Here is a 26,442-nt window from a genome sequence, read left to right on the forward strand (position 1 = left end):
TGCTGTGAAGTGTGTAAACCTGGTGATTCACAGACCTGTACCCCTGGGGATAAAAATATATGTTTATAAAAAATAAAAAATTTAAAAGCCAAAAAAAAAAAAAAAGTAATGAAATTTTCATACATGTTTCAACATGGATGAATGGATGAAGCTTAAAAACAATTATGTTAAGTTAAATAAAACAAATACAAAAGGACAAATATAATATAATCCCACTCACATGAAGCACCTGAAAGAGTCCAATCCAGAGACGGAAAGTAGAGGTAACTGGGGCTTCAGGGAGAGGGGAAGGGGATTTGTCTAATGGAGATGGAGTTTTTGTTTGTGGTGATGAAAAATTTCTGGAAATGAATAGTGTAGATGGTTGCACAACACTGTGAATGTACTTAATACCACTGAATTATAGGGGCGCCTGGGTGGCTCAGTGGATTAAGCCGCTGCCTTCGGCTCAGGCCATGATCTCGGTGTCCTGGGATCGAGCCCCACATCAGGCTCTCTGCTCAGCAGGGAGCCTGCTTCCCCCTCTGTCTCTGCCTGCTTCTTTGCCTACTTGTGATCTCTCTCTCTGTCAAATAAAATAAATAAAACCTTTTAAAAAAATACCACTGAATTATATACTTAAAAATGGTTGAAGTGGGACATTTTATGTTAATATATATTTTATCACAATAAAAGAATAAATAAAAGACATAATAGAGCCTGGGCTAAAGCCGAATTGGCACAGTGCCATGTGCTTTCACAAAATTAAGCTTGAGGTGGGAAATGCCTTTGGGAAATGAAGGAGTAAAAATCAATTTCTTCTCAACATTTACGGAAAACCAGCTCCTTAGATTTTAGGTATAAAAAGGTACCAAGGAGGGGTGACTGGCTGGCTCAGTCGGTTAAGGGTCTGCCTTGGGTCCAGGTCATGATCCCCATATCAGGCTCCCTGCTCAATGGGTAGTCTGCTTCTCCTTCTCCTTATGCCCCTCCCCCAGCTCATGCTCACTATCTCTCTCAAATAAATAAATAATATCTCTTAAATGTACCAAAGATGGTCCATAAATAGAGTTGATGTAAGATCTTCTCTGAAACATACAGCCCAGCTCCTTTGGCTGAGCTAGGATTTTTTTTGGTCAGTAAATATAATTCAATTTTCATCTTCTCACCACCAGCTCTTCTTCCTGACTTCCCAATTCCTCCACATCTCAGTTACAGGTCTTGAAATCCCACATCCATTTTGGAGTTCCCCATGCCTCACATCCAGGCAAACCCAGGCCTTGGAGAGGTCAACCTCCAGGAGGACTCCCACACCTACCCCCTCCTCTTCACCTCCAGAGTGAGTAGCCTTGCTAGGTCCTTCTCAGGTCTTGCCAGATAATCCCAGAGTCTGTCTCTCTCCCTCCTCTTTGTACATTCCTGTTGACCTAATGGCAGAAAATACTTCTAGCAACTCAAGTCAAACCTCTCCTCAAAAACTAATGAAATGCCACAAAGTGAAAACAGGTTTGGCATATTCCAGGAACAGAAAGGGGGCCTGTATCAAGAACATGGTGAGGGCAAGACAGGAAAAGAAGGCAGACAAGGCACCAATCACATTGGACCTTGAAGCCAGGGCCAAGAATTTGGATTTCATTCCAAATGCCATGGAGTATTTTAAAGCAGAGGAACAGTCTAATGTAATCTATGCTTTTTTATTTTTTAATAAGCGGCTTCCATGGGTAATGGTTGGCAACAGGATGACAGCAGGAGGGCACCAAAAAGGCCACCACAGTACTGCATAAAGAAAATGATTGAGACCTAAGGGATCCAGTGGGGAGGGACTAGAGAAGGAGGGATGTAAGTGAACTCAGGAAGCATTTAGACAGTGGAATGGACAAGACTTGATGATTGGACTTGAAGTGGGGCAGTGTCTCAGTGGAAGAGAGAATAATGAAGGCTGAATTCTTTTCCTTCTCTGAGTTCTAAATGACAAGTGTTCTGGGCTGTTGGCCCTCTTTCCCTGACTTTTTTTATTTTTATTTTTTATTTTTTATTTTCAGCATAACAGTATTCATTATTTTTGCACCACACCCAGTGCTCCATGCAATCTGTGCCCTCTATAATACCCACCACCTGGTACCCCTACCTCCCACCCCTCCGCCCCTTCAAAACCCTAAGATTGTTTTTCAGAGTCCATAGTCTCTCATGGTTCACCTCCCCTTCCAATTTCCCCCAACTCCCTTCTCCTCTCTTAACTCCCCATGTCATCCATGCTATTTGTTATGCTCCACAAATAAATGAAACCATATGATAGTTGACTCTCTCTGCTTGAGTTATTTCACTGAGCATAATCTCTTCCAGTCTTGTCTATGTTGCTACAAAAGTTGGGTATTCGTCCTTCCTGATGGAGGCATAATACTACATAGTGTATATAGATGAGGTCCTGACTTTTGTAACCACCCTAGTAGTGAGTCAAAGCCAAGTTTTGTCCTGGGTGATGAGAGCCACCTACTGGGCATCTTTGCTGAGTGTTCTTCATCTCTCCTGAGACAGTTTCCCCCATCAGTGTGGAGCTACTCCACCTGACCACACAATTTGCAGCTCCAAGGGGCAAAAATTACCTTAACAAAATTTTAAAAAGGAAATGACAGAGTAAAAATGTTTATGGTATTTATTCAACAACATTAATATTTTTATGTATCATTAGTACTACATAACTCATATATAGCACAAATACAAAAAAATCCTAACATTTTAATAAGGAATAAAAAATTACATCACAATTTTGAAAAATGGAGAAAAACAAATACATAACAAAAGAACTGTAAATGAACAATAAATGTGAAAATGTGTTCTACCTTAATAAATAACAAAAATATTTTCCACCATCTTTTTGTAATTACTAGATTCTGGGCACTCAAGGTTGTGAATGATGGACATATTCATGGCAGTGTATTCCAAAAAGCTTAAAAAGTCATTGGATTTCACAGAATAATAACTATTTCTAGGAAAATGATCCCAGTTAAATCAACTGAAAAAATTTTAAACATGTGTGTCATTCTTTAGGGAAGCAGTAAAGTAAAACTTGCTTTGGTGTCCAAAAAAAAAGGAATAGTTAACCAAAATATTGTACATAAAATGGATGGCATCTTGTTCATTGAAACCACTTGTAAAGAACAAATTCTCATGGTGCAATGTGAAAAAGTGGCATATATTGTATGTGGGTGGTGTCGATTTTGTATTCACAAAACAATACTTTTCATGTTTCCATAGTTTTCAAAATTTAGTGGGAATATGCACTAATTAATAAAAAAAATGAAATTTATTTTTAAAAGAATATTAAGTAGGCAGGAGAGAGTCCTAGGATTTGGGGTGAGAGGGTTCTTCGTGTAGCCTGGCCCAGAAGAAGTAGGGATAAAGGGCCACCATCCTCCTTTCATCAATGAAGAAATAGACGTCTCTGCTCTTCCCTGGTCACCTGAGGCAGTGACTGCCTCTCCTGACCACTGCAAGGGAAAAGACAGTCCCTTAAACAGAAGTAAAGAGAGGGGGCACTGTCACCTACATGCAGTATCCCCTTGGTCCTTCTGTGACCCTGAGAGAAGGACTGTCCCAGCAGCTCCCAGAAAGCCAACAGCACCTCCTGAATTAACCTACACTGCCCAGAACAAATGAGGGCTGTCTCAAGCCCTAATCTCAAGAGTTTCCTTTCTGGTCCAGCTCATAAGTCCAGCTGCTCACCTCTCTACTCACATGGTATCAGTTTTGTTGTTGTTTAAAAAATAAATAAATAAATAAATAAATAATAAAAAGCAGAACTCTTAATTCTATTGTATACATGTGAACTACCTATGAAGCTAAAGTGCTTCACTCTTGAAACCTTCTTTCAAACCAACCAACTAACTCAAACTTTATGGGTATGCTTCCTTGGATTTTTCTGAGCAGAGAAAGGATGATGGGAAAGCCACCTCATTTGTGGGCTCTATACTGAGCCTGTGTCAGCCCCTTTCTACAAAAGCCTTCTTCCTCTTGATGTCTTAGTAGCAGAAAAGCAGGGGAGAGGCTTCATTGGGTTTTGAGCATTTACCTTGGAGGAAGGTGGCATGCATCTCCTGCTCAGCCTGGGCTACCTCTGCCCCTCCACTTCGCCAAGTCTTTTGTGAGTGAAGGGGCAGAGGGAAGGCAGGAGAAACACTTTGGTGATAAATAACATAGTAGGATTGTCACTCTGTCATATTTGTGCACTCACCCAGTAAGGAAATTATAGTTCCTCTTTTCTTCCTACTTGTCAGTAGAATTTAAAATTAAATTGAATTAGAAAGAAAAAAAAATAATAAACATACATTTATTTTAAACTCAGGGAACATTTGGGGAGTTTTACTGTTAAATGTACCCAAACTTAAACTGGGACTTCACTAGCTCTGCTGTGTTTTCTTCTGAACTGTCATATTCATTAATTTTAAATCTACTTTCCTTTCCTAAAATGGTCCCCACATTTGCCCCAAAGGGCGATTCCAGGGATAATGCCTTTGCATACCTATATTCCACATCACCATAGTAGGTATTAGTAGAAAATGACAGGTTTGGGGGATAATTTGTTTCCCTAACACACACATACAAATATACAGACACTTATTCACACATAATACTCATGTATTTTTCTAACTCTAGACACCAAGTACCACCTGGAGTTTAAAAATAAATGGCATATTTATTTTACATAAATCTAGAGTAGGCGGGGTAATCCCTGAGGCAAGAAGCCTGTTTAATTTGGATGTCTACCCTAAGGGTAACCAGATGGCTGCATCTTCTTGATGAAACCCTTTAGGGTGCCTGCAGAAGGGGGTATGGGGCCAGGGAAGGATTCCATTCTAGGGCAAGGACACTTCCTCTATAATGGAGACGATGATGATAATAATCAATTTCCTGCTTACATAAAAGTGTAAAAAATAAGAGTTAAAGAAACTGTGGGCTGAACCTAAAACTAATAAAAATGATTGTATGTGGAAGAGAAAGATGGAACAAGGAAGGAAACTGGACTTTGCCGAATGCACCTTGCTTTGTAGTTTTGGCTTCAGAATAATACAAATATTTAATACTTGATTAAAAACAGAAGTATTACATTTAAAAATCTGTAAACAATGAAAACAAATGACAATAAACATGTTTTGGGGCCCAGGCCAGGCTGTACCACATCAACATGCTGATTATTTTGAACTGGGAACAGCCAATGCAGGGACACTCAGACCCTGCTCTGATTGCCTGAAAGCAGGAAACTCATCCCTCACATGAAACATACCCTCCCTGTACTGACAAGTAAAAACACATCCTTCTCAAAAGAGACGGAACTTTAAAGCCAAAAAAGCTGTAGAAATAAACTTTTTAATTTTTTTCTCATCTACTACTTCAGCCTAGATTCTACTTAGAATTCCTTACAAATTAAAGTTCCCAGGTATCTGTTTTCTTTATCTTGTTAATTCCTCACAGATTTATTGTCTCTTTGTACAAAATGTATAAAAATTGTCCACTTTGGTCATGTCTTTGGGCCTCAATTGCATTATTGGGCCTCCATGTCCATATAATAAAACCTTTTTCTTGGTTTTATTTTTCTCCTTTTAGTCTGTCTCATATCAGTTTTAATTTCTAAACTACCTAAGAGAAACTTGGGTGATTAAAAATGCACCTATCATGATGAGCACTGAGTAACATACGGAATTGTTGAATTCCTCTATTGTACACCTGACACTAATAAAACACTGTATGTTAATTATACTTCAATTAAAAAAGAAATAATTTTTATTTTTATTTTTTTTAAAAGATCTTATTTATTTATTTGACAGACAGAGAGATCACGAGTAGGCAGAGAGGCAGGCAGAGAGAGTGGGGGGTGGGGGTGGAGGTGAAGGGAAGCAGGCTCCCTGTTGAGCAGAGAGCCTGATGTGGGGCTCAATCCCAAGACCCTGAGATCATGACCTGAGCTGAAGGCAGACCCACTGAGCCACTCAGGGCCCCCAAGAAATAATTTTTTTTTTTTTTTTTTAAGATTTTATTTATTTTATTTGACAGAGAGAGAGATCACAAGTAGGCAGAGAGGCAGGCAGAGACAGAGGGGGAAGCAGGCTCCCTGCTGAGCAGAGGGCCCGATGTGGGGCTCGATCCCAGGACACCGAGATCATGGCCTGAGCCGAAGGCAGCGGCTTAATCCACTGAGCCACCCAGGCGCCCCCCAAGAAATAATTTTTAAAAAGAACCCTGGGGGAAAAAAGGAAGTTTCTCCCTCCCCAAAACTGTCTAACTGTACATGAGGTTGATGATATAACTATGCTAAGAATTAGTTCAACTGAGAGTTGCCGGGAGGAGGGGGGTTGGGAGAGGGGGGTGGGGTTATGGACAATGGGGAGGGTATGTGCTATGGTGAGTGCTGTGAAGTGTGTAAACCTGGTGATTCACAGACCTGTACCCCTGGGGATAAAAATATATATTTATAAAAAATAAAAAATTAAAAAAAAAAAGAATTAGTTCAACTAACTTTGAAACATATTATTTTGACAATGTATCCATATCCCAAGCTCAAAGAAACCTCGCATAGCACTGAATGATTTTATCATTGGTAATAATACTGGCATCATCACTTGGAGAATATTATAGGATATTCTATAGGATATATAGTAGGATAAAACAAAAAAGAACCAAACTTTCAGCACTAGAGGAAAAAGATACAAGAATAATAAGAACAGGCATATATCCTAAAATGTTAATTTAGACTGAAATATTATTCATTCATGTTTTTTTCCTTGAAAAAATGTATTTCCTAGTATTGTCCACTAAAAAGACCTAGCAGCAATAAAAGCATAGCAGTATTTTCATCCAAAGTGTCCATATTACGGTCTCTAAATACCATTTCCACTAAAAGAATGTGAACTTCTTAGAGAAATACCCAAGACTCTTCTGAGACACATGATGCACAAGATGACCCCTGGATATCTTATTACATCAGAAACCAAGGAAGTTACTGGATTGTATCAAAAAGACACAGGATGCTTTCAAAATGGGAAAATTGGAGAGTCAATTTTTCTTCTTGTAATTGATTAATTGCAACTGATTGAGTCATATCTAAAAATAGAGAAATCCATGTGTCTATCATGAGACTCTCTCTCTTTTTTTTTTTAATGGTTTTCTTTGGAAATGGCCTGGCCACCAACTCATTATTCTGGTAACTGGCAAGAGAAAGAATTTAGCATTTGCTCAATCTTTCATATCTAAACTGTATTTTAGGTTACTCTGCATTTGATGAAGGAAGTTTTTTTGATAAAAGCAATATTACTTAATAAGTGGAGAATGAATGATAGAAAAATCACCATGTATTAACTCCTAAAGAAAGAATGGTTCCAACAGCAATCACCAATATGTACTCGTAGCATGAGGAGAAATGTTTATCGGGAACTTTAAAATGAAAGGATGAGTGGTACCACTACAATCCACTCCCCCAGATCAATCTTAACATCACTAAAGTAGAACATTTGGATAGCGTGTGTCTCATGTATGGTGCAGTAAGAAACACATAACATCACACCAGAATATGTTTCACACACACACACACAAAGAACATGAATTCAAGCTTCTGAATCTAATCACCAGTTGAGAAGAAATCCTAGTGAACATAAAGATGTTATAAGAAAGTTAAATGGCACCAAAAAGAAGCAATCAGCTGAAATCAAAATATGAGAAATTCTTCAAGATGAATAATCTATTTCTCAAAAATTAAATGATGTGAAAGACATCTGTAGATTAGAGGAAATCTAAGAGACATAATGTAACAGCACTCCAGTTGGTCTTAGAGGTTAACTTGCTCCCAGATAATATACTCCTTCACTTGCTTGCCTAAGGCCTTTGGTCTGTAACAAGAACTAATTTACTTTCTTTGAGATATGTAGGCCACTGGCCGTGAGGAGTGCAAGACTAGAAACTTTCCAGGCTGCAGAGGCCAGCAAGTCTGTCTGATGCCTCCTCAACTTTCTGAGTGGCCCAGCAATTTTTTTTTAGCCAAAAAAAATTAAAAATTAAATTTCTTAGGTCACACAAATGATTTTATTGACTTCCCTTTGCATATCTGTAGACCTTGCCCTCCTTTGCAGAAAGAACAGAATCCTCCTGCACATCAGAAAACAGAAACCATTACAATGAAATTTGGTACACTGAAAAGAAATTTAAAAAATTAAAAATTAAAAAAAAAGAAAGAAAAGAAAATGAAAACCAGACCCTCCCGTACTTTAGATAACATCAAGTACCCATAAAATCAAGAACTGTTGCAGGCCACTACAATCCCTTTGTTAATTAACTTCCTTAAACCCCTTTTAAAAAGCCCCTGGGCCAGGAAAAAAACCTCAGAGTTGGCCTTTGGACAAGAGTCTGCCTTTCCTTCCATGTGGCCAGCCTTCTGAGTAAAGCCCATATTCCTTTTCAATCAAAACTATTCTCTTCAGTCCTTAAGTGTCTGTGTTCAGCTCGGGTCATGATCCCAGGATCCTGAGATAAAAGTCCAGCATCAGGCTCCTGCTTCTCCCTCTCCCATTCCCCCTGCTTGTGTTCCCTCTCTCGCTGTGTCTCTCTTTGTCAAATAAATAAATAAAATCTTTAAAAAGAAAACTGTTCTCTTCTGTAATGTTCCCCTTCCAAGGGATAGGCAGCTGAACTTGGGCTTGGCAACAATATCAACCAAATGTGTGGACATTTTTTACATCCTGATTCAAAAACCCAACTTCAAAGTCATATTTGGAAAAATAATTGTGGAAAAATGAACATGAACTAGGTGTTGTGTGATAGTAAAGAAATAATGTTAATTCTGTTAAGAATAGTAATGGCACTGAAGTTATGTAAGAAAGAGAAATGTCCCCATGTGTTCAAGAGACATGCTTCAGTATTTATGGGTGGGAAAAAATATGATGTCTCTATTTTTCTTTAAGATAGTCCAAGAAATGAGCTCCTGGGTGACTCAGTTGGTTGGGTGGTGACTCTTGATTTCAACTGAGGTCTGGGTCTTGGGATTGAGCCCCACATGAGGCTCATTGCTCAGCAGAGTCTGCTTCAGGATTCTCTGTCTCCCTCTCCCCGCCCCCTTTCTCTTAAAAATAAATCTTTAAAAATAGTAATAATAAGCAATAAAATAGAACAGTCCAGAAAAAAGTTTGTGCAAGGGAGAAGGTAAGGCAGTAGATGAAACATTAGCAAAATGTTGATTGGGTAATTAGGGGATCATTATCCTGTTCTATCTCTTTTTGTGCAGATTTGAAATTTTCCATAAATAAACACCATAAAAGTAAAACATAATCAATAATCTTAAGTGTTAATATGTGAATGTTCTTTGTAAAGGGTCATGTTCTATGCACATGAGGGGCAATATTGCTAAGATGCAAATATAGAGGCGATAGCTGGTCTGAGCTGATTCAGAGGGCAGCATAGGGCCAGAGAAGAGGAGTAAGGCTCAGATCACAGAGCCTGCATTAGTAAGGGTACCAAGAAGCAGGGCCTCTACACCTTGGTGGGAAGATAGATTGGTACAAAATGCAATTCTACACTTTCATCTAAAGTTTATCCCATGACCACATGACACAATGTATCCTCCCTGCCTAAAGTACAGATTCAACCCTGCCATTCTCATCACCTTGTTTTATGGTCTTCATAACGATTATCACTTCATGTGATTATCTTATTTGTGTTCTGTTTATTTATTTCCAATATTCCTCTTTCCCTTCAGAGGTAAACATATAAGGTTAAAAACTTTATCCCTCATTCTGCATCTTCAGCACCTAGTATAGTGCTAGGCAAAGGTAAGATGCCTAATAAATATTTGCTGAATGAATAAATGATATGTATCCAGCATTTCTAATTATAGTAACAAATCAAAGGCAAGATAATGTTCAACAATGAATTGATTAAATAACTGGTGTACTATCCATACAATGGAAACTGTTCTGGCATGAAAAGCATACCTTGGATAAATGTATACTGTCATGAAAAGATGCTATATTATTAGGTGAAAAGTTCCAATGAAAAAAATAGCATTCACGGCCTGAATACAATTTTGCTAAAAGAAAAAACAAAAAAAAACAAAAAACAAATGCTTGTATAGAGAAAGTTCTGAAGAAATATACCATCATGTATAAAAATGATTATGTGTGGATAATGGGTTATGAGTTTTTTTATAACTTATAATTGCATTTTTCTACAGTGAATAGACTATTACATATTAGAAAAAATTAAATTAATAAAAAATTTTAATACAAGGGGTGGCTGGGTGGTTCAGTCAGTTAAGTATCTACCTTTGACTCAGATCATGGTTCCAGAGTTCTGGGATCAAGCTCTGGTTCAGATTCCCTGCTCAGCAGGGAGTCTACTTCTCCTTCTCTGCTTATATTCTTTCACTCTTTCTCTGTGTCAAATAAGTAAATAAAATCTTTAGAAAGAATGAATGAAACTAACTTATGAGGCCAGGAGCCTCACATCTTGTCTCTAGATGTGTTTAGGCATCAGCCAGATTATTGTACAGGGGACTTTTTCTACAAGAATGAGTGATCCTACTGCATGATTTCTAATAATCCCTTCAAATGCTAAAATATTGTGAATTTTGTACTGTTTATGCCTGAAAGTTTTTTAAAACATAATTTTAACTAAATATATAATACAATCATCAGTTCTCCTTTCTTATTGATTGTGAATTAGTGACAGAATGGATATGATGTCAAAAATGAGCCCAGGCATCTTCCCTGTGTTTCTGGATTGGGTGGAGTACCAGGTTAATGTGCTGCTTTGTATGAGAATGCACCACGCCTTGATGTAATTTTCTGATGAGTACAAACTACAAAGCAGGGATTAAATTATAGAGTTTATGCTGTCAACAATCAATCAGCAGTTTCTTTTAAGCAACTTCTATATACAAATCATAGTGCTGAGTAGAAAAGGAAACACAAAGATGTATAGGTACAGCCACTGTCCTCAAGAAGCTTTGAATCTAAGAGTATATGAAATTGGCCTTCCTTAGCAATGGAACGAATATCAAAAAATCCTTCACTGGGTTTTAGCTTCCCTTTGAGATTCTATTGCATCAAGTACCACTGATCCCTCCCCAGCACATACTTGACCCTAAGAGAAAAGCAGTTCTTTCCCTTGATTTCCCACAGCACAGGTGAGACAAACCTGGAACTTTCAAACAACCAACTACTGGTTCTGGCAATATTGATTATTAGAAAACTTTAAAACCTTTATTCTATAACTATTCTGAATGTTATATTATAAAATTGAATGAATATCCTTTTGATGTAGATCTATGCTTGCAGAAAGTTTAAAAAAAAACCCTGAAATTCCATAATTTAAAGAATTGAAAGTGAAAACCAGAATAGGAAGTCTTTAAGTGGATATGGCAGCTACCTGAGGGCAAGTAGAATCATTTTCTTGAGGTTTGAGATCAAAGGTCATGAAGAAAAAGACACAATGATGGGTGAATTAAAATGACATCCTCTGTTGAAAAAGCAGAGTAAGAAAAGGGTACCACAAGACACAAGGAAGCTTGTTTGCCTTCCTATGGGCTTATGGAGGGAAAGGGGAGAGAATCAAACTTTAAAATTTATACCCATGGGCCTGTGCTTCATATTAGTTTTTCATTCATTTAAAGTCCCTATGCTAGATAATTAAAATTAAATTAAATTAAATTAATATAGAAATTGGTCCCAGTCAGGTGACCTGAGGTACCTGACAGTAATAAACCCAAAATTAATCTAGAAGAACATAAGATATCCACAAATAAAGTCCCACTGAAGATGAGAAATTATGACTGATATGCAGATTGTTTTCTTGGGTGTTTATAATTTTGAATTATGAATTTATCTTCAGTGAGAGTCAATATATTCTATAAACAGTAGGATTAGACTACCAAGGAATTTCAGATTAACAAGAAATCTGATAAATATTATAAAAATAAGAATATTTCAAATGACTAGAGATACATTTAAATCATTAAAAAGCATGTAGACAATGTTTAAAAATAACCAAAAGAAAAAATAAGAAACTAAAATATAATCATTGACATTTGAACATCAACGAATGGCATAGGTTAAAATTAGATTTGGCTAAAAATAAAAGACAAAACAGATGGTGGCTTAGTAAGTTATATTTCTCACCTAAAATTAGTTTTTTTTTATGACATAAAATTCCAATGTGTGGCCACCTAGCACAGGCATTACAACTCCACAGCCATCTGGGACTGATTTATCTTCTACCTTTCTGCAGCTTCTAGGGGGTGACACTTACTCTTAGTTCAATACACAGTTCTAGCCACAAATATACATTCAAGGCAGAGAGACAAAAGAAGGATGATGAACAAAAGGGGCAAAGATTATGGGTCTATCCTTTAAAAAACATCCCAAAGATATTTACACTGGCGTCACATTGCCCAGAACTGCATTATATTGCCACACTTAGCTGCAAGAGAGCCTACAATATTAATTCTGGACAGCTATGGCCATATTAGGAGTTTTATTAATGTGAAAAGAAGAAGTAATAAATATTGGGGTAAACAGGTGGCAAACAATATATTTTAAAAAGAGCTAAAAAGAGGAATCATGAACTAGAAGATAGATATGTTGAAACAATTTAGAAGGCCATGGTTTCTGGAATATAGAATGTAAAAGTTCTACATTCATTCAATAAGACTTTGAGACAGAGGAAAAAAAGACTGAGTGAGAAAAATATTAGAAGAGAAACTGGCTCTAAATATTCAAGAATTAATGATAGTCATGAATCCTCAGAAACAAATCTCAAGAGAAAATTCTAAAAATACACCAGAAAAATGAAACCATTACCTCCAAAAAAAATGAAAATGAGACTGACAGAACCCAAGACAAAAACAGAGAGGGAGGCAAACCATAAGACACTCTTAACTATAGAAAACAAACTGAGTGGTGCTGGAGAGGAGGTTGGTGGGGAGATAGAGTAACTGGGTGATGGGCATTAAGGAAGGCACTTGAAATAATGAGGATTAGGTATTGTATGCAACTGATGAATCACTGAATTCTATCTCTGAAACTAATAATACAGTGTATGTTAATTAAATTTAAATTAAAAAAATTTAAAGAAAATAGTAAAAAAATGATCTTCAAAGTAATTGAAAACAATATTGGTCAACCTGGAATTTTTTTTTATAGATTTACTTATTTATTTGGCAGAGGGAGAGAGAGCACAAATGCATGTGTGAGGGGGGAGGGGCAAAGGAAGAAGGAGAGAGAGACTCTAAGGCAGAGAATCTCAAGCAGACTCCCTGCTGAGCATAAAGCCAGACAAGGGGCTCAATTCCACGACCCTGAGATTATGATCTGAGCTGCAATCAAGAGTCGGACACTTAACCAACTGAGCAACCCAGGCACCCCGGTCAACCTGGAATTTTATATCTAACTAAAATAGCTCTGTGTGAGGACCAAATTAAGATATTTTCAAATGAAGAGAGATTTTACTGATAATAGATAGTAGCTAAAAGAACTATCAAAGTATTTACTTTAGGAAGAAAGAAATTGAATCCAGAAAGAAAGAATGTCCTGAGGTGGGCAATGGTGAGGGGAAGATGGGGAGGTAAAATGTGGAGAGAAAGAAATAAGCATTGACAGTATAAAATAGAAGAAGTAGAGATGGAAATGAAATGTAAGGCAAAAAGAGGACAATTAGAGTGTTAGACTTAGGGTCTAGGGTGTTAGACTTCTCCAGAGCATGTAACTGTAAAGAACTGTCTAGCAGATGTGGAATTGAGCTCTGACCCCAGAGTAGATGGCCTGTTCCCACCATATGTAGGAATAGATTAAGATTTCCAACTCCATCTCTCTCTAGGACTGCAGGATAGATGTTTATCTGGATTCCTTACTTCTAAAATTCCTGCCCATCTTCTTGTGTTGAGGATTAAAAGATGACAGTGGCAGAGATAAAAAAGAAAGTGGCAAAAGTAAGAACCAGTGGGAAGGGAAAAGTAGCACATCTTGGTGGTGGTTAGATACAAAATCAAGGGAAAGGAAGAAATCAAAGATTTCACTGCTGTTTGGAATGTGATGGTGACAGTGGCCCTACCATCTGCAGTTAAAAAAAAAATCTGAAGGGAAAAAATCAGTTTGTAAGTTATTTATGCTTAGTATGGGTATGTCTGGGATATCCAAATGAGACCTTTTTGGTGAGAATTTGACACTTTTTTCTTTGTAATTTACAAGATATGTCATGACTAGACATAAAGATTTTGGAGACAACCATGTAAAGAATCATCCAGACTCCATCTTTCTGCCTAAATCCTAACGAAGAGCCTTTTACAGATTAGGCCCTCAATAGAAGTATGAGGAATGAGTGAATGAATGAGGTTTCTCTGTAGAAAGAGAAAGTCAGACAGCTATGGGATGAACTGAAGTTGTTATGGACAAATGTAAAGTAGAGCGAGGGGAAAGAAGAGAAAAGAAACTATAAAGGTCCAAAGGATCAGAAAGCCTTAAGGGAAGTGCAGCATCATTAAGGGAAGGGTGGAAGCTAATCAATAGCTGGCAATGCTACACAGAGGGCTGGGTCCTGGTCACTGGAGAGGAACCACCTGGTAACTCTGGAGTGAGACCATCTAGCATAATGGTTGATGGGACAGGGTTATTTTATAGAATGAAGGAAAACATATAAATACAAGACAGAGGAATGAATGACACTCTGAAATTAGGGAAGACAGTAGGAGGAGATAGGTGAGCCTGGTAGCTATAGATGAAGTTAAAACTAAGATAACTTTAGTATGTTTGCAAAGAGGAGAAAGACCTAATGATTCCCAAATGTCATGGTTTGTCATGGCTCCAGGATAAAGGTCCAGGAGCTGTAGGTAGTTGTACAAGACCCTGCCTTATCTATTCCATGACCAACTGTACAGTCTCACCTGCCCCGTCTTCCTTGAGCGCAAGGCACACAAAATTGTTTACTACAAAACACATGTTCACCCCTCCTGCCTTTGCACTTAAGGCTGTTTACTGTAACTTAAATATTTTTTCTTATCCTCTCATCCTGGAAAACTCAAGCAATACCTTTTGCCAGCTCCCTGGTGGGATAAGCAGTCCCTCCTCTGTGGAGCAAACTTCATGTGCTGACTTGAAGCATTTATCATATTACACTGTGTTGTGATTTTTGACTCTCTCTCCCACTAAACTACTGGAGAAGAGCTACTTGCTCATATTATATAGTACTTAGCATATAGTAAGTGATCAATGATTTTTTTGATCAATAGATCTTTAAGTAATGAAAAATTGCAGTTATAAATGAACAAAATTACTGAGAGGAAGGCAATAGAGGAAGGAGGTTAATTTCTGACTTTTGAGTGCAAAAATCACATTTCATACACATAAAAATGGTCTTTGAGGCTGCAAATTAAGTATTCAAACATGCAGAGCTGATACACTGGCAATAGAACTGATATATCCTTTTTTTAAGATTTGTATTTATTTATTTGAGAGAAAAAGCAAGCACGAGCAGGCGGAGGGGCAAAAAGACAAACAGACTCCCCATTGAGCATGGAGTCCAAGATGGGGCTCAACCCCAGGACCCTGAGATTGAGGACCTGAGCTGAAGTCACTGCTTAACTGACTGAGCCACCCAGGTGCTCGAGAACGAATATATTTTTAAGAATGACAGACATTATTAAGTGAGATACGTTAGATGCCATAGCTCTTGCCCTGATGCAGTCTCTGCAAGAGAAGAAATACTTGCTTTTCCAGAATGAACACATTCTAAAGCAAGCTGACATATTTCAGATTTATCAGAGCCAAATCATTCTGGTATACTGCAGTGTTACTCACAGAAGAGGGGATGTTGTGCTTGCTCACTACGAATGCCAGTTTTCCTGCTCAACCTGTTCCACCTGATCAAGATGAAACTGCTATCCCGGCAGATGGAATCTTACTATAACTGTTCAGTCCCTTAAAGATACCAAGATGAATCATGCAATGGGATAGAAGTCCTGTGTGACTAACCTGGTTTATATGACATCCTTTAGCTTCTGCAACTCTGCCCTGTCTTGGTTCTCCTCCACCTGGATTACTAGAATTTGAGACCTTAAAATAGCCTTATCAATTATCTAGTCCAAATTTTGGAGTAGTTTATCTGACTTTTCCCTTTTCACATGGAACTCAATCTCTTTTGAACTGCTCAATTCCCCCCTCGGCTCAACTCTTGACTTTCTGTATTGCCCATTCATTCACTGATTCATTCAACTCACCCACTTAACACATATTCATTGAGTGTCTTCAATGTTCCAGTCCCTGTTCTTTACACTGAGTTTACTGCAATGAACATGACAGAACAGGTCTGTTCTCACAATAATTTCCCTGCTTAGGTGGGACTACATCTGTTCCCAAGGATTTGACTCCTCTCTTTGACTTATTACTATGTGTTTATTTCAGTTTTCAAGGATTCTATGCCTGGAGCTCCAGGTTCATTTCCTGTCTCATGGTCATGTCTTGCCAGCACCTCAAACTCAACATGTCCTGGACTAAACTCATCCTCTTCCTCCCACACTGTTCCTGTCTCCAGACTTTCTGTTTTGTTAATGGTATCATCCTTTCCTTGTCACCAGGCACAAAGCCTCAGGGACATTCTAATTATTTCCTCTTCTTGGTCCTAATATATCACCTGATTTTGTCTATTCTTCTTCCATCTGGACAGATGGGTTTTACATCTGTTACTTCCTTTTCTTACCCACTGCCATGTATTGAATTTGGATCCTCCTTTCAAGCCAAATCTATTGCACCTTCACACAATGATGTGTTATATGCTCTCTATATACTTATTCCTCTAGAGCATGCTAGTCATGGTTGCCTAATTAATTTCAGGGCCATGTTAGAAAATATTATAGGTATAGACCAGCTGCTGTCTTTCAAAGTACTTCTTTTAAAACCATTTTTCTACCATCACACTCTACAATATACACAGTCTCAGCTCCTTGGACACTCAAAACCACCCATGTTCTGGCCTCATCACTCCCTCTCCAAGGATATGTCCTCATAGTCTTCGTATATCACCACCTCTCCCTTGGATTTCCTTTCTCCTCCTTCTGCTCAATCTTGAAATTACTCCCCCCTTTCCCAGAAATTCATACCATAGCTCAGTGTTCAGAACATTGGTTGTAGAGTCAGACATCCCATTCAAAACCCTGTTCTGCCAATTACAAGCTATTTCAACCTTAGAACCCTGTGTCTCAATTTTTCTATTAACAAAATGTAAGGAGAAACCTAGTTATGGAAGAACTGTGAGGATTAAGTGGAATAATACCTAGCTCACAGTATGTGATCCATCTCACTACCAAATCTGTGTGCTCACCACCTGGAATTCTGAGTGACTTCTTTAGTAGTGAAAGTCTCTAATGGGGCCAATGTAACTGAGCACCCCTTGAACACTGTAGCCTCAGGCTGCCAAAAGGCAGGAAGCTCATAAGCATGTGCTTTCTTGATCTGTGAAATGGCTCCCACATTTTCTACCCAGAGAGTATTTCCTCAGAGAGGCCTTCTTCTGGTCTTATCTCAAATCCCCATGCACTTCCACTTACTGTCTATACCTCATCTTCTTTATTTTCACCACAGCACTTTTCACCATGTGAAATAATGTCTTTCTTGTTCTCTTTCTTATCTTTCTTCACACAGTGAAGTCCCCATGGCAGGTCTGCACAGGCAGGATCCACATGGACAATTACACATCAGCCGGTTTACACAGGTGGATCTACGCAAATAGGGTCCCTATGGTAGGTCCACATAGGCAAGTGCACAGAGGTAAGTCTGTGGCTCTCCTGGAAGTCATTAGAAGGCTGGTCCAACCAGAGACTGTCAACTTGTTTGCTGAGTAACCTCAGATGGGTCACAAATCCCCAGAGACTTTCCAGTCTGTTAAACAGAAATAATAACACTTTTGTTACATAATCATGAAAGAGATATTTAATAATACCTTATAAACTGCTAAGTTCCATATAGGTGGGCCAACATAGGCAGAGTCCACATATATATGAGGTCCCCATGGCAGGTTCTTATAGTCAGAGTCCACACAGGCAGGATCCACAGAGATAGAGTCCCAGTCACAGGGTATTGTGAATAACCCAGTCCACAGTAATTTGTCCTCTTTTGAAGTCCTGTAACAAATTCCTTCTATATTAGGTTGAATGGATGGCCATAGGGATGGTCATTGTCTATGCCATATTCAGCTTGTGACATTTCTTTTGTTGTTAAGTATTACCAATATTTGATTATGAAGTTATTTTTTATATGTGAAGTTATCACTCATACCTTGTGTGATTATTTATCATATTTCCCAAATCAGACTATAAACTACTGAGGTCAAGACATACTTTTGCATATCTCCTAGAATGATTCAGCACAGCACTCTCTGTGTGATGCACTAACAAACATTCATTTATTTATTGACCTCTTATAGATACCTGCAACAGTTTTCAATGCCAAGCATGTACTATCCATAAATAATTAATTGAGTGACATTATTCAATTGTTCAGTGTGCAGGTTCAGAAGGTATGGCTCTTGGCTCTCCTGGAAGTCATTAGAAGGCTGGTCCAACCAGAGACTGTCAACTTGTTTGCTGAGTAACCTCAGATGGGTCACAAATCCCCAGAGACTTTCCAGTCTGTTAAACAGAAATAATAACACTTTTGTTACATAATCATGAAAGAGATATTTAATAATACCTTATAAACTGCTAAGTTCCATATAAATATCAGTTGTTATTATTACTGCTAGAATAACATAATGTAAGCTGAAACTTGAGCCATTGTGAATAAAATGTATTCAATAATACTGCTTATTATCCAAAGATCTTATTATCCAAAGATATGATTCAGACTGTTACAGTGTTCTGAGTAACAACCTCCAGGTAGGACCTCACATTGCCAAATACCAGCATTTCCAGGGGGTACTGCTGCTACTTCAGAGGGAATGCCTATACCAGCATCTTTAACTGCTGCTGGACATCAGAAAAGGCTAGGGGACATGAACACAGAGCCCCAGGCCATCCAGAGCAGCAACCCAAGTTTTGGTAATGAAACTATTCTTTAAGTGCCCAAATCCCTGTCATCAAACCACCCCTGCTTGGGTCAGGGATACATGAGCTTGGTGGTACTGCCATCCACAGCCAGGCATTTGATACAAATATGCCTCACATACAAAAGTGTGTACTCCCATTAGGATTCACATGTCTCTCAATAAGTCACTGCCTTTCCTCCCCAAAACTCAGACATCAGCTTCCCATGTGAGGGTCACCTCCTGCCTTCCGGCTAGCTTCACTCTGTCTGTTCTGAGTCGAGCAGAGCTCCCTTCCCACCTCACCCCTCCACTGGAGCCTAAGGCTTGTTGCTCCAACACACATCATGTGTGGGAGGGGCAGGTTCATTGGTGATATCATCTGTTTGTAAACAGTTTCCACAAGTCACCTCCTACTAGGAATCGCAGAATCTCAGAGATGGAAGTAGGGCCTCCTCCCACGCAGAGCAGGGCTGCCCTTCAGAGGCTCCCCAATAGGGGTCATTTGGCCTCTGCTGGATGAATCAATGGACCATCTCCATTCGCCTCTGAGCAAATACTTTTGCAGGGTGGATGCCATGACAGAGCTTGCTAGTCATTGGGTTACTGATGGAACAGTACCAAGGAGCCAAGCTTCAATTTTCTATGAGCCTGGGTGTGTCCAAAGGCCCCAGTGTCCCCTCCCCTGAATGTCACACTCAGGGGATTTCTAAGGCAGTAGAATATGATGCCAATTCTGAAAACAAGGACTTTGGAGTCACACAGATCCTGGTTCAGATCTTATCTCCCTCACTCACTATCCTTGGACATTCACTAGGCAAATGACTTTAGGCAAATCACTAAAACTCTCTGAACCTCAGTTTTCTCAGATTTAAAAAAAAAAAAATCTGAGTAAAGTCTAGATTTTGAGACTACCCTGGAGATTAGCTGAGAGATATATGTAAAGTGCCTAGCCCTGTTCCTGGAACAAAGGAAGTGCCCAATAAGTGGCAGCAATTGTTCCTATTATCACCACCAGTATTACCATCTCCTGCATTCTGAACCAGCCAAGACCACAGGGATGTCATTATCCCTGTTTCCTCTTTCCTCAAGTGAGTAGGTAAGATCTAGGCCCACGGGCCTAGGCTTCAGACCTCAGGATGATTCTGCCACCACCATCACAGCCACCTCAAGAAAATGACATTGCCATGCTCTGAGCATGGCCCATCTCACCCTACAGAGTCCCAGAAGTCCATGACTCCTGGTTGGGCCCCAGATGTGTGGATGAGGCCTAAAGAGGGAGCTTCCCAGGCTCCTGGCACGTTCCTCACCCAGCAATCAAAGCAGTGGACTGATGATTCTCTGTGGCAAAAGAAAGTCTCAGACTGCTTGATTCCAAAGCCTTGGATCTTTGGATCCAAGAACTACAGATCAGATATTTCCCACACAGCAGCTTGTGCAGAGCCTGATGGGCCAGAGGGTGAGCACATCAGCCAGAAGGCTCTGGAAAGTTTCAAGGAATACAGCAGAGCAGTTAGGAGTATAAGCCTGGAGTAGGACATCCAGTGTTCTCCATCATTCACTGGCTGAGTGACTCTAAGCAAGTCACTTATCCTTGGTTTCTCTTCTGTAAAATGGGTTAAAAGCACAAACCCCCACTGAGTCATTGCAAGAATGCTGTGAGGTAGTGCATGTCACGTCAAGTCCTTAGAACACTGTCAGGCTCCATTTGTGATTTCTGCTATCATAATTAACTACAGGAAGCCACTCTTGTTCAGACATGAATTTGATTTTTCTCCCTTTCAGGTATGCCAAGCCACGGCTAAGTGAGAGGTAGTGGACAGGGTAACAGAACACGATAATAAACAGATGAATGGAAGAACAATAGGAAACAAAGAGTTCTTGAGAGGTAGAAGTTTTATTATGACATGAACATTTATTAAGCACCAACTGTGTGCAAAGCCCTGCCAACGGTAGGGTCCAATATTCCACACATGGTGCTCAGATTCCGGGGGTGGGGGGTGGGAATTAAAAGGGGGTCAAAGTGTTTGGTGGGCCTGAGGACAGGGTGGGTTTTGGAACATCCAGTGCAGGTAGGTTGTGGGGGGCGGGGAAGGGAGGCACACCCCAACCTAGCCCCGCGCAGGAGCATGGTGACATGCAGCAGGGACTTGGGTTGGGAAACAGGGCTCAGCGGCAGCCTCAAGCAGCTCACAGGGTGGCGGGGGCCTCAGCAGCCACCACAGCAACCTTGGCTCTGGACGTTGCTGGAGATCTGGCTGCCACCCCCGCAGCAGCTGCAGCACCCACTTCGACGCTGTCGGCGGCGCCTCCTGGGGAAGCAGCCACAACCGCTGGAGCCACAGCAGCCTCCAGAGCCACAGCAGCCACCGCCGCTGGAACCACAGCAGCCACAGCAGGAAGACGAGGCTGTGGGTGCAGGAGCGGGACACGGAGCAGGGCCCTGGGAAGACCCCTTGGAAAAGCCTTTGGCGGAAGCCGCGCTCTGCTGGGAGGACATGGTGGAGCTCAGCTCGTCACAGTGAACCTGGAAGACAAGAAGCCTTTTACACGCTAGCAGGCCTTTCCACCCTAACAACTGAACTCAGGGATTTAGAGGTGTGGTTGGCTTTGTGAGAAAGCTAGCCTGGCCTGGTGCAGGCGAGAAAGGAGGGGAAGCAAAGAAACACACCCCAACCAGGTGCTTCCATTGAGTTAAAGAGGCATAAATCAGAGAACAGTCTGGTAGAATCAATGGGTTTCCATTTTCTTGGAGGAAAATAAGGACCACCCAAGTTCTCCACCGTGGAAGCTAGAGAGGATATGATGGAAATTTATCTGCATGATCTAATCCAAACTCTTCCTTTGGCTCTCTTCTCTTCTTCCATTTTCCTGTGGCCACAGACTTTCAAGTGCTATTCACATAGCTATTAGCATTGTATAAACACTCCATAAATTAGAAAATACCCAAATCGCACATAAGGACCAGCTACCTGGGTCTAAAGAACCCACAAATACAAGAATCATGTCCTGGTTGTCATTCCTGCCTATGGCCCATTCCCAAGTACAGGGAAAAGAGTATAACAGTCTACATAGTGGTGTAGAAGATGGAAATACATCCTAGTCCAGGGAGCCAAAGACTAGGGTTCTAGCCACATTCTGCTAACCTTGCAGAAGTCACCATCCCCAGTTGGGCCTCCATGTCCTCATTGGTACCATGAGGAGTTGGCTCACTTGAAGCCTAAGGCATGGCTCTGTCTCCTCCTACCCTCTGCCTTCAAATCTAGAACTACCCCCGAGGTCCTGCTTGGACACTTACCAGACCCTGGCTCTGGAAGACTCAATCAGTTCTCCAACTGGAATGCGGCACTTGCTAGGCAGTGGACTGAGCAGTGTCCAGCCAGAGAACCTTTTATAAGATTGCAGCCAGGCACTGCCTCTTGGGAGGGACCCATTTCCCAATAGACATGGTCAGCTGATGCTCACATCCCAGAGACATTCATCACTCAGGTAGCACTGTAGGTGGTGCACATGGGTATTCAAGTCACTTGAAAGAGGTGCCAGGATTGCTGTGGCATGTTTACTTTCCAAATAAGTCACTGTCCATAGCTGGGAGGGCTGTGTGTATGCTAGAAGTTATGGGGGCTCAAGTGGGATCTGGGACCTCTCTTTAGGACATGTTCTCTTTGGCTTCTTCTACAATACACACACACACACACACACACACACACACACACACACACACACACACAGTTATCCCATTCTCACATCCATCCCTGTGTAGTCATTTACTTGGTAGTGGTAGTTTACCTAATTTATTATCTTGCTTTGCATCTCTCTGACCCTTGGTCCTTGGCTCTTCAATTCAGGCCACAGGCTATATGAAAAGCCTGCTGGGCTTCATCTAGAAGCTTCCAGATAACACTGAGTTAAGATGATGGTGGGGGATATGTTTATGGGAATCCCAGTGGTGATTTCTCTCTGTCACTGGAAACAGGAAGAAAAACCCAGACAAAGTTATGGAAACTTTAAGACCAGAAAGGCTGTGAATGTAGTCAGGTTGCCATCCCCATAGAGCCCTGGAGGCCTAAGAGAAAAATGTGCACAGGATGCCTGGCCCAATTGCAGAATGCCAAGCCAGCTTGTGGGAATCTTTGCTCCTTACTCCCCGCCCCCACCCAAATCCTTTTGAAGATAGGCCCTCCTTGGAACCACTGTCCAGAGGAAAGAGAAAGGAAGGGAGGGAGGGAGGGAGGGAGGGAAGAAGTAAGGAAGTAAGGAAGGAAGGAAGGAAGGAAAAGGAAAAGAAAGGAAGAAGGGAGAGAAGGATGTCAAGCCAGGTCTTTCCTAAGGTCCAAAATGTCCATGAGAAATGGTGCTTTTAGAAACTGATTTTAAGAACTGGGGCAGTTTGGAGGTCAACTGGCTTCAGAACTTTTTACTGAATGAAAGCACCCACAACCATAAGATAAAAGAGAAACCCAAGACTAAGAATTCAAGAGTTGATGGTTAAGTGACAGGTTGGAGGTAAGGGGCTGGGCATAGAATGATGGAACAAAGAATGGTCAATCATGAAAGATACCAGTTTCATCTAACATACTTTAAGAGCCTGATTAACAGATTGTTTATACCTGGGGGCAGCTGTTGGTGAGTACAGGTGAGACATTCTAAGAGGTAAGGTCTTATTAGAATAGAGAAGGAAGTGATGAAGTAACAAGGCATCTTGAGGAAGGGATCTCTACTGGGAGAAGTGCAGGAATGGTCTATGAACTTGCTACAGTCTCATATACTAACTTACTTCACCTAGCACTGTTAACTCATATCAAAGGAAAAGCTAATTGTTCTTCTGGTCTATAAAAGGCTGATTTGGAATTATCATTCCTACATAAACTTTCTAAGTATCTCCTGAAGAAATCAGCATATTCCTAAAGAAAATGGAAAACTCACCACTGTTACTAAAGCCCTCCTGTTTCCCCTTACACACGCGTACACGCACGCACGTGCACACACACACACACACACACACACACACACTAACCACACAGAGACAGTGTTTGGCAGAGGAGGATGCCCTTTTGATTCTGTACAGAACCCTTACTCAGCCTTTCAGGATCCAGGGAAAATGGACTCAGGCATTTCATACCTGCCTCCTAAACTCACTCCCCCAAATCCAACCCTACTCTCTAGTAACTGATGGAAGCACCTGGAATTATAACCATCAGAAAAGTAAAGTGTGTTTATTTATTGGAGCCCAGAATGAGCACTTGAGGAGACTTATCCCCATAACTAGGAGATAAAGTCTTTAAACTATCACCCATGTTTGAAGGAAACCTCCTTTTCAGAGTATCTCACATCACTGTGACCTTTTCTGGGTATCACCATCCTCCCCTCTGAAAACCCATTCCTGACTCCCCTCATGCAAAGTTTGAGTCAGGCCAATAGTCTCAGACATGACTCTTTCCTTCGAGGCTACAGTTTCCAAAGCAGAGCATAAAAGTGAATATTGTTTCCCAGAAGTCTAAGAAGCTTCAGTGCCAAAATCTTCTCAAACTGAATTGTAAAGTAATCACTTGCACTTAAGAAAATGGAAAGGCAGAGGGATTGATGGAGGGGTGTGAATGGGAGAGGAGAACAAACATAATCAGGAGACTGTGACATCATGAATAAGAGCTTTATTGTTACAGAGAAAGCAGCTTCATAACTGAACTCCACCAAAGAGTCCTTCAAAGATCTATGTCTGAGAGGGAATCAGGCTAGTGACAGGTTAAACCTCTAGACCTCACAATGGAATGGACATGGGTGGGAGGAAGAGGGAAACTCAAAGCATTTCAGAGACTCTTGCATCCTCTTCTGTTCTTCCAAATGGAGAAAAGAGAATTCTCGGGCTGGGCGGGTCTTGGGCACATTGGCTCCTCTAGTGCTGTTCGTCAGTGCTCCTCATGGCCCAGATCAGCAGCAGCCCCCAGAGCAGCAGCCAGAGCCCCCAGAGCTGCTGCAGCATCCAGAACCCCCAGAAGAGCAGCTGGAGCCCCCAGAGCTGCTGCAGCATCCAGAGGCCCCAGAAGAGCAGCCAGAGCTCCCAGAGCTACTGCAGCAGCTGGAGCCTCCAGAATGGCCACCACCACTGCCACAGCAGCCAGAGCTCTGGTGTCGGCGTCGAAGAGATCGGCGGGGCCTGTGGTGGCTCAGGCAGCAGCCACCACCCCCAGAGCTGCAACAGCTCCCTCCCCCAGAGCTGGAGCCACAGCAGGAGACTGGAGGTGGGCAGGGGGCTGGGCACTTAGGGGGGCATTTTGGGGGACACTTGGGAGGACACTTAGGAGTACCCTTGGAGGGGCACTTGGAAGGGGGCTGGCACTGTTGCTGGCTTTGCTGGCAGGACATCTCAGCAGAAACTGAATGAAGCTGAAAAATGAAACAGTATTTAAGTTCAGCCAGCCCAAGATAACTTCTCTACATTTAAAATTGAACTATGAATTCATGAGATTCCATACTTATGATGATCAGAATTTTAAACCCAATGTCCCAAAATCAGTTACAAGAAATATACAAAAGGTTTCAACCGAGGAACTCCATAATTTCAAATGAATTCCTTTTGGTTTTAAAAAGACACTCACCCTTCTTTCCCTTCTCCTACCTCACAGGCTCACCCTCCAGCAGAACTCTCCCATTCAAATCGTTTTTTTTTTTCTGTCTCTTTCTTAGGATTTCCCTCAGCCTGGGGTGTCTCACTGGCTCAGTTAAGTGTCCAAATGTCTGACTCTTGATTTCAGCTGAGGTTGATTTCAGATCAGGTCATGATCTCAGGGTTGTGAGATCGAGCCCCCCATCAGACTCTGCACTGGGTGTGGAGCCTGCTTAAGATTCTTCTCTCCCAGAGCACCCAGGTGGCTCAGTCAGTTAAGTGTCTGCCTTTAGCTCAGGTCATGATCCCAGGGTTCTGAGATGGAGTCCCATGTCCAGCTCCCAGTTCAGTGGGGAGCTTGCCCTTCCCCCCACTTCCTCTCTCTCTCTTTCATAAATAAATAAAATGTTTTTTTTAAAAGATTCCCTCTTCCTAAGATTCTCCCTCTGCCCCTTCCTACCTCGGTCCCTTAAAAAAAACAAAATTCTTTTCAACCCCTGTAGTGTTAATCTCTGCTTAAAACACCAACATCAAGAGTCCCTCCTGGTCCTCAAGATGCACTTTACCTGGTTCAGGCACCAGAGCAGATCACCCAGGATGTAAGTGGACTGAGGTGCTCCTAGGAGCTTCTGACTTTTATACAGGTTCAGCTCTGACCTGGTATCAGGAGGTGTGGGCCATGTGTGGAATACAAACAGCATCTTTCACAAGGGACACCTGTGACTACCCTTTCCTCACATCCTAGGGACCCAAGTCCTCCCTCCATAAGCATGTCAAGTATTAGCCTGTCAGGGAAGTCCCCAGAGAATTTCAGG

At 41.0% G+C, this 26,442-nt stretch overlaps 2 protein-coding genes across 2 annotated transcripts; both read right to left on the reverse strand.

Annotated features, from left to right (window-relative positions):
* Positions 1–20,901: 20,901 nt before the first annotated feature.
* Positions 20,902–21,544, reverse strand: CRCT1 (cysteine rich C-terminal 1). The gene has a single exon (XM_082685818.1). The coding sequence runs from the start codon at positions 21,521–21,523 to the stop codon at positions 21,233–21,235; it is 291 nt and encodes a 96-aa protein (XP_082541944.1). The 5' UTR covers positions 21,524–21,544; the 3' UTR covers positions 20,902–21,232.
* Positions 21,545–24,659: 3,115 nt separating this feature from the next.
* LCE5A (late cornified envelope 5A) lies at positions 24,660–26,231 on the reverse strand. Its single transcript, XM_082685808.1, has 2 exons — positions 26,194–26,231; positions 24,660–25,407 (listed from the first exon to the last, which is right to left on the reverse strand). Exon 2 carries the CDS (start codon positions 25,384–25,386, stop codon positions 24,952–24,954), a length of 435 nt encoding a protein of 144 aa, XP_082541934.1. The 5' UTR covers positions 25,387–25,407; positions 26,194–26,231; the 3' UTR covers positions 24,660–24,951.
* Positions 26,232–26,442: the final 211 nt, after the last annotated feature.

This window comes from Mustela nivalis (genome assembly GCF_964662115.1).
Source record: "Mustela nivalis genome assembly, chromosome: 10".
In the NCBI taxonomy this organism is placed as follows: Eukaryota; Metazoa; Chordata; class Mammalia; order Carnivora; family Mustelidae; genus Mustela; species Mustela nivalis.

What these genes read in the sequence shown, in the direction of transcription:
- CRCT1 (XM_082685818.1), bottom strand. Translation starts at nt 21,523, where the DNA reads ATGTCCTCCCAGCAGAGCGCGGCTTCCGCCAAAGGCTTTTCCAAGGGG.
- LCE5A (XM_082685808.1), bottom strand. Translation starts at nt 25,386, where the DNA reads ATGTCCTGCCAGCAAAGCCAGCAACAGTGCCAGCCCCCTTCCAAGTGC.